At 38.5% G+C, this 12,991-nt stretch overlaps 1 protein-coding gene across 2 annotated transcripts in view; it reads right to left on the reverse strand.

Moving 5' to 3' along the window:
- adamts17 (ADAM metallopeptidase with thrombospondin type 1 motif, 17) overlaps positions 1-12,991 on the reverse strand; it is a 209,238-nt gene that overhangs the window by 53,012 nt on the left and 143,235 nt on the right. For both annotated transcript variants that reach the window (XM_048183792.1, XM_048183793.1), the window contains exons 12-15: positions 11,964-12,109; positions 7,620-7,789; positions 6,033-6,160; positions 2,307-2,427 (exon numbers count right to left, since the gene is read on the reverse strand). In XM_048183792.1, coding sequence (XP_048039749.1) covers positions 2,307-2,427; positions 6,033-6,160; positions 7,620-7,789; positions 11,964-12,109 — 565 coding nt within the window. The remainder of the gene's footprint in view (positions 1-2,306; positions 2,428-6,032; positions 6,161-7,619; positions 7,790-11,963; positions 12,110-12,991) is intronic.

The raw sequence follows: 12,991 nt of genomic DNA on the forward strand, positions 1-12,991 counted from the left end.
ATATTTTTATTCCTGGGTGGTTGTTGTTAAAATAGTGTTACTTATTATTTTAATATTTGCACAGGACTTCAGGAAGTGCCCTGTCTTAGTGCTGCTATTTTACTGTGTGTAAAAAAAAAAAAAAAAAAAAAAGCACTGAAAGCAGAGATTTTGATTGTTTCCTTTTTCAGGTTTGAAAATGCCCTATCTAGTACCCTGTACCATTTCATTTGATTTAATTACATTTTATTTAATTACATTTTATTTAATTACATTTTATTTAATTACATTTTATTTAATTTAATAACTTTTATGTCAAAGATACAGGAGACACATAGCAGGCAATAAAATCTGTTGTTTAATATCTGCTTGTATTGCCTCATGACTGATGAAAAATTTTCCTTGTGTGCAGTAGAATTTTGATGCATCGCAATGCATCGTAGAATCGAATTGAATCGAATCGTTACCTGGTGAATCGTAATCGAATCGAATCGTGAGGGCAGTGCCAATGCACACCCCTAGACACTACAATGTAAAGTAGTGAGTGTACAGCTTGTATAACAGTGTAAATTTGCTGTCCCCTCAAAATAACTCAACACACAGCCATTAATGTCTGAACCGCTGGCCACAAAAGTGAGTACACCCCTAAGTGAAAATGTCCAAATTGGGCCCAATTAGCCATTTTCTCTCCCTGGTGTCATGTGACTTGTTAGTGTTACAAGGTCTCAGGTGTGAATGGGGAGCAGGTGTGTTAAATTTGGTGTTATTGCTCTCTCATACTGGTCACTGGAAGTTCAAAATGGCACCTCATGGCAAAGAACCCTCTGAGGATCTGAAAAAAAGAATTGTTGCTCTACATAAAGATGGCATAGGCTATAAGAAGATTGCCAAGACCCTGAAACTGGCTGCATCACGGTGGCCAAGACCATACAGCGGTTTAACAGGACAGGTTCCACTCAGAACAGGCCTCGCCATGGTCGACCAAAGAAATCGAGTGCAAGTGCTCAACGTCATATCCAGAGGATACAGTCAAGCATGGTGGTGGGAGTGTCATGGTCTGGGGCTGCATGAGTGCTGCCGGCACTGGAGAGCTACAGTTCATTGAGGGAACCATGAATGAGCAGAGCATGATCCCCTCCCTTCGGAGACTGGGCAGTATTCCAACACGATAACAACCCCAAACACACCTCCAAGATGACCACTGCCTTGCTAAAGAAGCTGAGGGTACCTAAACCCTATTGAGCATCTGTGGGGCATCCTCAAATGGAAGGTGGAGGAGCGCAAGGTCTCTAACATCCACCAGCTCCATGATGTCATATGGAAGAGGACTCAAGTGGCAACCTGTGAAGCTCCATGCCCAAGAGGGTTAAGGCAGTGCTGGAAAATAATGGTGGCCACACAAAATATTGACACTTTGGGCTCAATTTGTACATTTTCACTTAGGGGTGTACTCACATTCTTGGCCAGCGGTTCAGACATTAATGGCTGTATGTTGAGTTATTTTGAAGGGACAGCAAATTTACACTGTTATACAAGCTGTACACTCACTATTTTAAATTGAAGCAAAGTGTCATTTCTTCAGTGTTGTCACATGAAGAGATATAATAAAATATTTACAAAAATGTGAGGGGTGTACTCAACGTTTGAGCTTCAGCAAGAACCAATGAGGTTCATTCTTATGTGTTACGCAGCACGTTTGAGCTTCTGCAAGAATCATTGAGATTGCAAGAGGTTTGTTCTCACGCGTCAAGCAGGTTTGTTTGAGCTTCTGTGTATGTTTGCTGATCAATGTTTATATGTGAATAAAAGCCTAAATTCAATCTGTTCATCATATAAATCGATCGAGTCTCTTCAGAAAATTTGGACTAAACCACTCAATTCATATGGATTAGTTTTACAATCCCTTTATGAACTGTTTGAAGCATCAAAGTGTCAGTTGTGTAGCTGTCTATGGAGGGAAATCTCTAAGATTTCATCAAAAAGATCTTCATTTGTGTTCCGAAGATGAGCAAAAGTCTTACGGGTGTGGAACGACATGAGGGTGAGTAATTAATGACAGAATTTTCATTTCTGGATGAACTAACCTTTTAATTTCAATTTGCCCACATTCACTACTCTAAACTAAAGACAACTACACAGAAACTGCAATGTTGGTCCGTCAGAGGAGGCAAGAGAGGCTGAGCCTCTTGTATAATTTAGTCTACAAGACCCGTTGTGTTGAGCACCAGCAGGCCTGATGATGCACTACAGCGAGACTGAGAGCTGCTTTAAGTTTGTTTTTAATGTCAGACGAACACAAATGATTCTATGATTCTCGTCTGACTCACCCATCCCTTTGGAGTGGTTGAAGTCTCCTTTGATGATCCTACAGGATTTACCATCACCGTTGCAGACGCCGCATCGATCTTCTTTTGCAGATGAACCGATGATGCCATCACAGCCGATTTTCTGAAGGAGGCAGAGGGAAAGAATAATAAATCAACTTTTATGTCATGATTCATGAGTTACAAAAATGTAAATTACTGACTCATGAATGGCCTCTTGTTTTTATCTTATTAAGAGGAAAGCATAAAAAAGATCATTTCTGAACTCCCTCAAAATCGCCTACATTGTAGTCTTGAGTTTTCTTCCGGGAATGTATACGTCACAATATTCCTCATTTAAATAATTCCCGCCCAAGGCGTATGAAGAAAAAGGGGCGAGGCCTGGTTGAGTTGCATTAGTAGTGTGTTGAAACTCAGGGTTATGATAAAGGGCATGCCATTTTCTGAAACACGCTCAAAGCAGTTGACCAATCACAACACGCTGTTCCAGCCGACCAATCAGAGCACATTGCTCTTTTCAGAAGGAGGGGGTGTATAGAGACAGGAACTAAACAGTGCGTTACTGACAGACTGGGAAGAGAGGAGCTGCAATGTGAAATATGTGAAAAATAAGGTGTTTTTTGAACATTCAAGCATGAAGACCTATTCTAGTAGACCCTAAAAACAAAATCAAGATGTAATAGGGCATAATAGGTCCTTTTTAAGAAAATAAATAGCATAAATAGCACCTGGAATCAAAGATGCTCTACTTATGATGTCGTTTTGGAGCTTGATTGACGTGGTCACTATCAAGTGTCATTGTATGAAAAGAAGCTTCTTTAAAAAAAATTGAGCTCTACAAGAAAGAAAACAGTTTACAAAGGGTCAAAATATCACTCATTTTCTTTCTCCATTCAGTAAGTCCATTCATTGTGCTAAAATATCAAGCAAAGCTAGTTGTTGCCTAGTGTTAACACATCAGTGTTGAGCCACAATATACTTTTGATTTCTTTGGCACAACATCAAGTACCATAAAAATATAATAGCTCAAATGGTTGGATATCTTCAAACGCAACAAAACCATGCCTGAAAGTAAAAGCACCAACATATCATGTCAATCTTTAACGAATAATTTCAAAAACCTAAAGTAATTTCCTGCTAAAAATGTCATTAGTAAATTTTCTGTGGCAATCACCGCTGGTTTAACTGCTGTATTATCTGGATTCACAGGAAATCATTCTTCATTTCACTTCAGGAATGACATAGCGTGCAAACAGTGAGAACCGTTCTGATTGGTTGTACTTTATGATCGATTGCATCCAATTTTAGTGTGGACAAACTGGAATCTTTTCTGGTTAAGACACACTATAAATCAGTATACACCAGAAAAACAACTTTTGACAACAATAAGAAAATAAGGTATTACATTAAATGCGCTGAAAGAATCTTTGTGTGTGTGTGTGTGTGTGTGTGTGTGTGTGTGTGTGTAAGTAATGTCCTGCTTTCATGAAATTCATGTCATCTCTGTTAGTGATTTTGTTCTTAATAGGCTCCCTTAATAGTCTGAACGAAGTAGAATCGAATAAACAAATAGGAAAAGGTCACTGAAATCACATTTTCACCAGAGGTTCCTGGCGCTGATCATCTGTTCACTCCCTCTAGATGTTTCTGACACAAGAGCTACATTCAGACCGTGAATATGAGCACTATCCCCAAAACAGCAGTTCTGGGATTGTGGTCAGCACAAACCAGGACAGGAACTGACCCTGAATCTGCTCAGGCCAAGCGTTGTTTATATTATAGCATGAAGGGATGTAGTCAATGTTCAGGCCTGATGAATCCCTTCACTCACTTACAGTAACCACACGTGTGTACGTTTGTTACAGTGCACGCAGTAAAATCACTTCCAGACACTTTGACCTGTTTTTTCTTTTTTTCTTTTCAGTCCTGCTTTCTATTAGTGGAGGCGGCTTGGAGACTGTGACCTCCTTTCATTTTTGTGCTCTTACTAGTGGCCATTGAGCAAAACTGTGGTTGACTGTAGAAACAGCGGTCGTAACTAAGCTGGGCGACTAAACTATGTGTCTTTTATTGTCTGCACAACTTTCTCCGCCCAACTCATTCATTCTTTTCTCTTGACAAAATGTTTTTACAATTAAATGACATCAAACTTAATCAAAGATTCTAATGCAATGTTTTACTGTAAATCACTGTAGAATAGGATTGATGCAGAAAATGAACTGGTGAGGTATGATCTCACCCTCATCTTTATTCAATCAATAGATCTTTCAAACTGTTTTAGTGAAAAGGAAGTAAAGCTCTGATCACCAAATTCAATAACTGTCTATCTTATGCAAAAATCCCTCATCATATCAATCTCCTCATATCCAAGTTTTGAATGCAAAAACAAGAGCAACTGTAGACGCGGTGTTAGACTGTGTATGGATCTGCACTTGGGATTCTAACCAGAAAAAGACCATATTCTTTTGGAATACTCATTTCAACATATAACAATGTTGGACACACTAATTCTAATTTCAAATACTATTTAGGACGGATATGCAAATTGGAACACAGCAGTACATGACACATTAAAGGGTTAGTTCACCCAAAAATGGAAAATTCTGACATTAATTACTCACCTTTATGTCGTTCCACACCCGTAAGACCTTTGTTCATCTTCGGAACACAAAATTAAGATATTTTTGATAAAATCCGATGGCTCAGTGAGGCCTCTATTGACAGCAAGTTAATTTACACTTTCAAACACCCAGAAAGCTACTAAAGACATATTTAAAACAGTTCATGTGAGTACAGTGGTTCAACCTTAATGTTATGAGAATTGATGTCCTGAATCAGTGGTTCGGAGTCATGTGATTTCAATAAACGAGGCTTTGTTACATCATAAGTGTTTCGAAATTTCAATGGTTCAGGTGGCTTTGGCAGTTTGATACACGCTCCGAACCACTAATTCGAAACAAAAGATTCGTAAAGCTTCGAAGCTTCATGAAGCAGTGTTTTGAAATCGGCCATCACTAGAAATTGTTGAATAAAGTCATTATTTTGGTTTTTTGGTGCACAAGAAGTATTCTTGTCGCTTCATAACATTAAGGTTGAACCACTGTAGTCACATGAATTGTTTTAAAAATAACTTTAGTACCTTTCTGGGTGTTTGAAAGTGTAAATTAACTTGCTGTCAATAGAGGCCTCACTGAGCCATCGGATTTTGTCAAAAATATCTTAATTTGTCTTCCAATGATGAATGAAGGTCTTATGGGTGTGGGACGACATGAGGGAGAGTACTTAATGACAGAATTTAAATTTTTGGGTGAACTAACCCTTTAAAGTGATTTGAAATGAAAAGTGACAGTAAACACATTTATAATGTTACCAAAGATTTATATTTCAAATAAATGTTCTTTTGAACTCTATTCATCAAAAAATCTTGTTTCTACATAAAAATATGATGCAGCATAACTATTTTCAACATTGATAATAGTAAGAAATGTTTCTTGAGCAAAAATCAGCATATCAGAATGATTTCTGAAGGATCATGTGACACTGAAGACTGGAGTAATGATGCTGAAAATTCAGCTTTGCCATCATGGGAATAAATTATATTTTATTAAAAAAGAAAATATTTATTTTAAATTGCACTAATATTTGACAATATTACTGTTTTTACTGTATTTTTTAATAAATGCAACCTTGGTGAGCATAAAAGACTTTAAAAGTCTCGTGAATACACACCTGACATTTTCCGCTCACACACAGGTCGCTCTCATAAGGTCCACATGGCGTCCCGTCCTGCACACGTTCGGCCACTAGTACCGGTGCATCACTGCCAATGGGAGTACAGTATAGAGCGCACGGCTTTTCTGGGAAATAAAAGCATACACACATACATATCTATAAATATGCCTTGCATGTACATGCATCATATTTAATGTGGGGGTTTATTCACAAATTTCCTTATGAATGAGTTTTATTGGATCCGCTCTGACAGTAAATTGAGCTTCGAAGCTGAAGGAGGAATACGCTTTTGTATTTTCAACTAGAACACATGAAGTGCACTCACAATATTATTTGGTGCATATGTTCTGAGGAGTCTACTTAAGAAGATCACAAGCCTGTTTCTGATTGACATGTTGTGATTTAATAGCTGCCTCGTGCTCCTTTAGTCTGTAGAAGATGAAAGTTCCAGGGCTTGTACTGATAGAGTGAATGTCTGTAAGTGACCCTTGAGTGATCAGAGTTTGGAGAGCCTGTGTTTGTACCAGTGTGAGAGAAAATAGAGAAAGCGCTTTGAGTGCTGCTGTTTTATTCCTTTCGTCATTGAGTGGAGGCATTTCAGGTGCGCAGGAGGATGTTTGCTGGGGTCTGTCTATCTATCTATCTCTCGTATTGAACAACTTTTACAGATAGATAGATAGATAGATAGATAGATAGATATTTTTTAAATATTTATTTTAGTTTTAGTACTTCAATTTAAACATATTATATTTCAGTTAGTAACATTTTATTTCATATAACCAAGGCAACATCTCTGGATGGATGGATGGATGGATGGATGGATGGATGGATGGATGGATGGATGGATGGATGGATGGATGGATGGATGGATGGATGGATGGATGGATGGATGGATGGATGGATGGAGAAAAATCTGACATTTGGTGGACAGCTGTAAAAATTCCACCCTTGGACAGACAATTAAATCAGTGCCTGATCAAGCATACCAAAACAAATATGGGTGAAACAAGTTTGCATGATTCAGCCTTGAATCAAGCTTAGGCTATTTAGTGTCATTTCTGACACATTAAAAAATAAACAAGCTGAAAAGATGACAGGACTGTTAGGATGATTAGGAGTGACAACAAGAAGAATGGGTCAAAGACATTCAGAAATGAATTTGGACTCTAACAGGGCATAACATTCACCCTGTTGCTCATAAGCTGCCTGGTAATCAAGTGAACGTGTCCTTGACAAGAGCTCACAGTGTGAAATTACATAAGTGCTGTTTTTAATCGAGATCAGACAGATTGGTCACTTTCTCGCACTGAAACTAAAGTGCTCTGATCTCCTGGTGCTGAGATCTCTATAAACAAACCAAAAATGTATATATGCTAAGTGAATTAATGTAAATGTATATGTAACTACTGTATATGTGCATTTCTACCATAAAAAGAGGATAGTATAGTACAGAACAAAGAGATACAGAGGCAAGAGACCTCTCAAGGAACATCTAGGTATTGTTGTGGTCTTAGACTTCAGGACTGTATATTGATTATAATTACATGGATAAATAATATACTATAGGTACATTTTTAGTCTTACCATCGTCGATCACAGCTGACCACATCTGGTTTTTCTTCTTACTAGCCTGGCGGTCATGAGACTTACACTGCTGGTCTCTAAACGTGGGCAGACCCTTTGAACAAGGCGGCCCCTCGCACACTTTGTGCTCCACGCTGGCCTTCTGACAGTACTTCCCTCTTGGACTGGGCCTGCAGAACCAGCACCACAAGAAATACAGTTATACATACTGTTCTATGACCTAAACATGAATTTTAACCTAAAAAGACATAATATAAAGATTATTATCCTATCTGTAAGGCGATGATTGAGAAGAAGTGATATGAGGAGAGGCGGTCACTCCATAACAGAGCTAAGTCTAAAAATGACTGAAGTAAGGTTTTTCCTTGAACTTGTCGATCTTGAGGACCCATAAGCCTTCATTACAGCATGTTTCACTGGCTTTAATGATGACATCTGACAACATAACAGTCTAAAACCTGTTCAGTAACATGTCTCCTCACACTCTCACAGTCTCCATCATGTTCCATCATTCAATCTGTCTCATTTTCTCTGTGAGTCTCTCTAAACGTCTTATTTCTCAACCTGCCTCTCATTTTAATGAGTTAGCCAGGCAGAACTGTACAGATATCTCTCTTTCTAGTTAGACTTTGTTTTAAAGCTTTAAACCTGAATGATTAAACTTCTACATTTAATTCTGCCCCAGGCGCTTTATGAACAGACCATTTACACATCATTCAAAAGTTTGGGGTCGATGCGATTTTTGTTTGTTTTTGAAAGACTCTTATGCTCAATAATGCTGCATTTATTTCATCAACACTACATTCTGAATTACCGCTTTCTATTTGAATATATTTTATAATCTAATTTATTCCTGTGATCAAAGTTGAATTTTCAGCATCATTACTCCAGTCTTCAGTGTCACATGATCCTTCAGAAATCATTCTAATATGCTGATTTGCTGCTCAAGAAACATTTCTTATTATTGTCAATGTTGAAAACAGATGTGCTGCTTATCTTATAGATATTTTTGTGGAAACCATGATAATTTTTTTAGAAAGTTCAAAAGAACAGCATTTATTTCAAATTGAAATATTTTGTTAGATTATGTCTTTACTGTCAATCTTTTGTACGATTATGTCATTAAACAGAGCTGGGAAACAAGAACTAAGGGAAACAGAACAGTATATCAAAATAAGAGTCCATAGAACTAAACATAACAGTACTCCCCCCTCCCAGAAGGCATGTTCTCATGCCGTAACAGATAGTTCAAGGGTGGAGGGAAGGAGGGGGCTCTGGAGGAAGGTGCAGAGCTGGTGATGGACAAGGACCAGGAGCAGGAGGCAGCGAGAGACACCATGGTGGAGCTAACGGTGGGAGGAGACGGGGTGGACCTTTGGCTGAAGGGCTGGGCGGAACCGAGGGACCGATCGACGGAGGCGGAACCAGGGTGCCTTGAGGAACGTGTAAAGCAGACAGGCCGAGGGCCCAGGGCAACATCCACAGCCCAGAAGCCCAAGGCGGAGCTGCTTGCTCTTAGGACCAAGGCGGAGACGGGGACTAGGCTGGCTAGGGCAACAATGGAGCAAGCAAGGGCGATGGGAAAACCGGAGGAAGGGAGGAGCCCGGCGGAGCCAAAGGGGTAGAGGGTCAAGGCGCAGCCAGAGTCGCGGAAGTCCGTGGCGGAAGCTGAGCGACAACCAACCAAGGTTGATCAGGAGGGACGAGGGAGCCCGGATGACTCAGCCTCACACCAAGCTGGTGGAGGGGAAGCCCGAGGTGGAGCTGAAAAGATGCACGGAGCTAATGGTGGGGGCAGAGCCGAGATGCAGAACAACACCAGCAGAGCCGACAGATCCAGGGGACTAGTCGTAACCAGAGGAGGAGATGCAACCAAGAAGTCAGGCAGGAATGTCGGAAGGAGCAGATTTCCGGATGGGACTGGCGAAAAATGCAAAGATTCAAGGGTGAGGACTCGGGAGGGAACTGGAACCACAGACCACAAATCTATAAAGCAGAGGTCCACTCCTGGCTCTGGGATGGGCTGAATAGTGTGTGTAGACTCCGGGACTCTGATGTTAGCCAGCTCTGGCTCTGGGATGGATTCTGTGGCTGTCACAGATGGGGAGATGGGAATCATTGTGCAGGAGCACCCAAGTACTCCACCAAAGGCCTCTGCTCAAGGAGGAGGATACGCAATGCTGGTCCATGTTTTTTCTTCCTTTTACTCATTTTAAGGGTCGGTTATTCTTTAACATGTTAGTGCAGTAGGCAACATGCACAACATAGGAATATTCAAAATTGACTTTAAAGGGTTAGTTCACCCAAAAATTTAAATTCTGTTATTAATTACTCACCCTTATGTCATCCACACCCGTAAGACCTTCGTTCATCTTCGGAAGACAAATTAAGGTATTTTGATGAAATCCGAGAGCTTTTTCTATTCTCTATTGAAAGCAACGAAGCCGCCGTTCGGACGTAAACATGAAAGCTCTGCAATGTAAATAGCTTAGTAAAATGACAGGGGAGAGATGAATTTGTTGAATAAAGTCATTATTTTTGTTATGTTTTTGCACACAAAATGTATTCTTGTCACTTCATAATATTAAGGTTGAACCACTGCAGTCACATTGACATTGACAAACTTTTTACTACTTTTCTAGACCTTGAATGTGGTAATTTCGTTGCTTTCAATAGAGGACAAAAAGACCTCTCGCATTTCATCAAAATATCTTAATTTGTGTTCTGAAGACGAACAAAGGTCTTACGGGTGTGGAACAACATGAGGGTGAGTAATTAATGACATAAATTGAAATTTAACCCTTTAATAATAAATGTAGGAGGATAGGCAGGAGATGAACACATTACAAAAAGACAATAACCTACAAAGGACTGAACTGAACAAGGAGTATATAAGTTGGAGATAACAATGAACTAAATAAGCCAAAGCTGATAATTATAAGTAACCACAGAAACTAACAGGGTAATGATCAGAAACCAAGGAAACCAAAACTAAACAGAGCAAGGAAACAGAAACTAAGGGAAACAGAACAGCATATCAAAATAAGAGTCCATAGAACTAAACAAAACCATAACACAGTGTTGATCTAATCAGAATATTTGCATATTAAATTGTAATTGGTCTTCTTTCTAGCATCAATCTACAATCAAAATAAAGATTGGTCTTGCACACAACACAAAACCTACAACTAAATTGACTTAAAACTTTAACATTATTCTTGCAAGAACTGCTGCTTCTTTCAAATCTAGTTTCTTCCACACACTCTTCTTTCTCCTTTTCTGCTACTTAAAAACAGAACGTGACTTGCAAGTCAGCCTTATTTTTCTTCCTTGATTCTTTTCGGTTTGCTTGATGCAGCTCCAAGTGTTTTACGATCCAACGTGGACATATGCACAAAAGAGCGATTACCTCACAAACACAGCACGAGACGTTACAAGCGTCCAAAACAAAAACGCTCGTCTTGGACCATCGTTCACAAATTGCATGCTGTTCTGCGCTGGAAATAACTGGAGAACTTTGAATTATTACATCATGTTTTAAACACACACACACATAGACACACACAAAAACTCTATAACAAGCTCTCTGGCGAGCTGTCAGACATTGAGAAATGACACTCGGAGAGAAACGGCATCATTACATGAAGGAGGAAGACTGAGAGGAAAGCTTGTTTGTGCCAAAACAAAAACAGGATTATTGTGGTGCATTGTGGATTTAGATAGTGAATGCGTTTGCAAGGAGTTAAATCATCACCAGACCGGAGCAAGATTAGATTACAGCCTGTTTGTTCACAATAGTTTTGCACGACTAGTTAGTTTTGTATAGTAAACAGCAACAGACACAAACAGTAGTGGCTAAAAGTGATGTCTGGCCTAGGAAAATGTACATCTTCACCCTTTAACCAACAAAATATTAATAACTGATTATGTCATAGTCAATGTATGCTTTTCTGGAAGCTTTTTGGTTTTCTAAGCTTTTTTTTTTCTATGCTTTTTTCTATAAAAAATAAAATTCTCAGATAAATAACCAAGTTTAGTGTTTTTTTTCTTCCCTTTTATTTAAAATATTTTAAAAATACAAAATATTTTCCTTATATTTTGATGGTTTAATTGAAATTGTAGGGTAATAAAAACAAATATGCCCTCAGGACATCACTTTTGGCACCTACTGTATATCTGGAAATATATCTGGGTATATCCGCTAAAGCTGGATGGTGAATGATGAGTTATTTACATCAAGTACACACAGACCTGCTGACTACTTTCCTGAACGTCTGGTCGACTAGTAAAAATTAGTAGTCGTGCAAGACCTAGAGAGAGAACGAGAGTGATGTAAAGGCTTACGGGGGGTTGTCACATTTCCTCTGTCTGAAGCGCGCTCCTGTGCCACATGTTCGGCTGCACATGCTCCATGTGCTCCATGGACTCCAGTCTCCATCCACATGCTGTGGGATGGGCGTCTTACTGACACACTCACCGGCCCTGCACCACTGACACACACACACACATACACGTTAATACAGTTACAGTTACAGTTAAATGAGAACATTTTCTATCTAACCACATTTCATACACTAATGCAATGATGAATTTTATGTTTTAAAAAATTCAAGAAGAAAATCTCCCTTTGATTTACAATACTGTTTGAAAGGCTGGGATCTTTAAGTTGTTGTTTTCTTTTTTTTTTTTTTTTAGAAATAAGTCTCGTATGCTCACCACAGCTTCCTTTGTTTGATTAAAAATACAGTAAAAACAGTAATATTGTGAAATATTATTACAGTTTGAAGTAACTAATTTTGTATTTGAATATATTTTAAAATGTAATTTATTCCTGTGATGCAAAGCTGAATTTTCAGCATCATTACTCCAGTCTTCAGTGTCACATAATCTTTCAGAAATCATTCTAATAATAAAAAAAAAAAAATTATTATTATCAATGTTAAAAACTTCATATTTTTTGTGGAAACTGTGGAACAGGATTCTTTGATGAAATGAAAGTTAAAAGCACCCAAACACACAAAGGAATTTTTTGTAACATTATAAATGTCTTTACTGTGACTTTTGATCAATTTAATGCATCCTTGTTGTATAAATGTATTAACTTATTAATTTTAACAAAAAAAAAAAAAAAAACTTTTGAACGGTAGTGAACATTGATAGATGGCTGTTTAAAATGTAACCAGCATCAATGACATTTGCATACTGGAATACAAGTGGTCATCTATCACCCTGTACATTTCTCTCATTATAATAAATGAAACTGTCTAGCGTTTGTTGCACCTCCAGTCTGACATTTTTGACCTGCTGCACAGCTGTTTTTGCTCATAGTATTGGCTGTTTTTAGCTTAAAAGTACATAATTTTAATAATGTC

The sequence above is a fragment of the Megalobrama amblycephala genome, linkage group LG3, assembly GCF_018812025.1.
Source record: "Megalobrama amblycephala isolate DHTTF-2021 linkage group LG3, ASM1881202v1, whole genome shotgun sequence".
NCBI lineage: Eukaryota > Metazoa > Chordata > Actinopteri > Cypriniformes > Xenocyprididae > Megalobrama > Megalobrama amblycephala.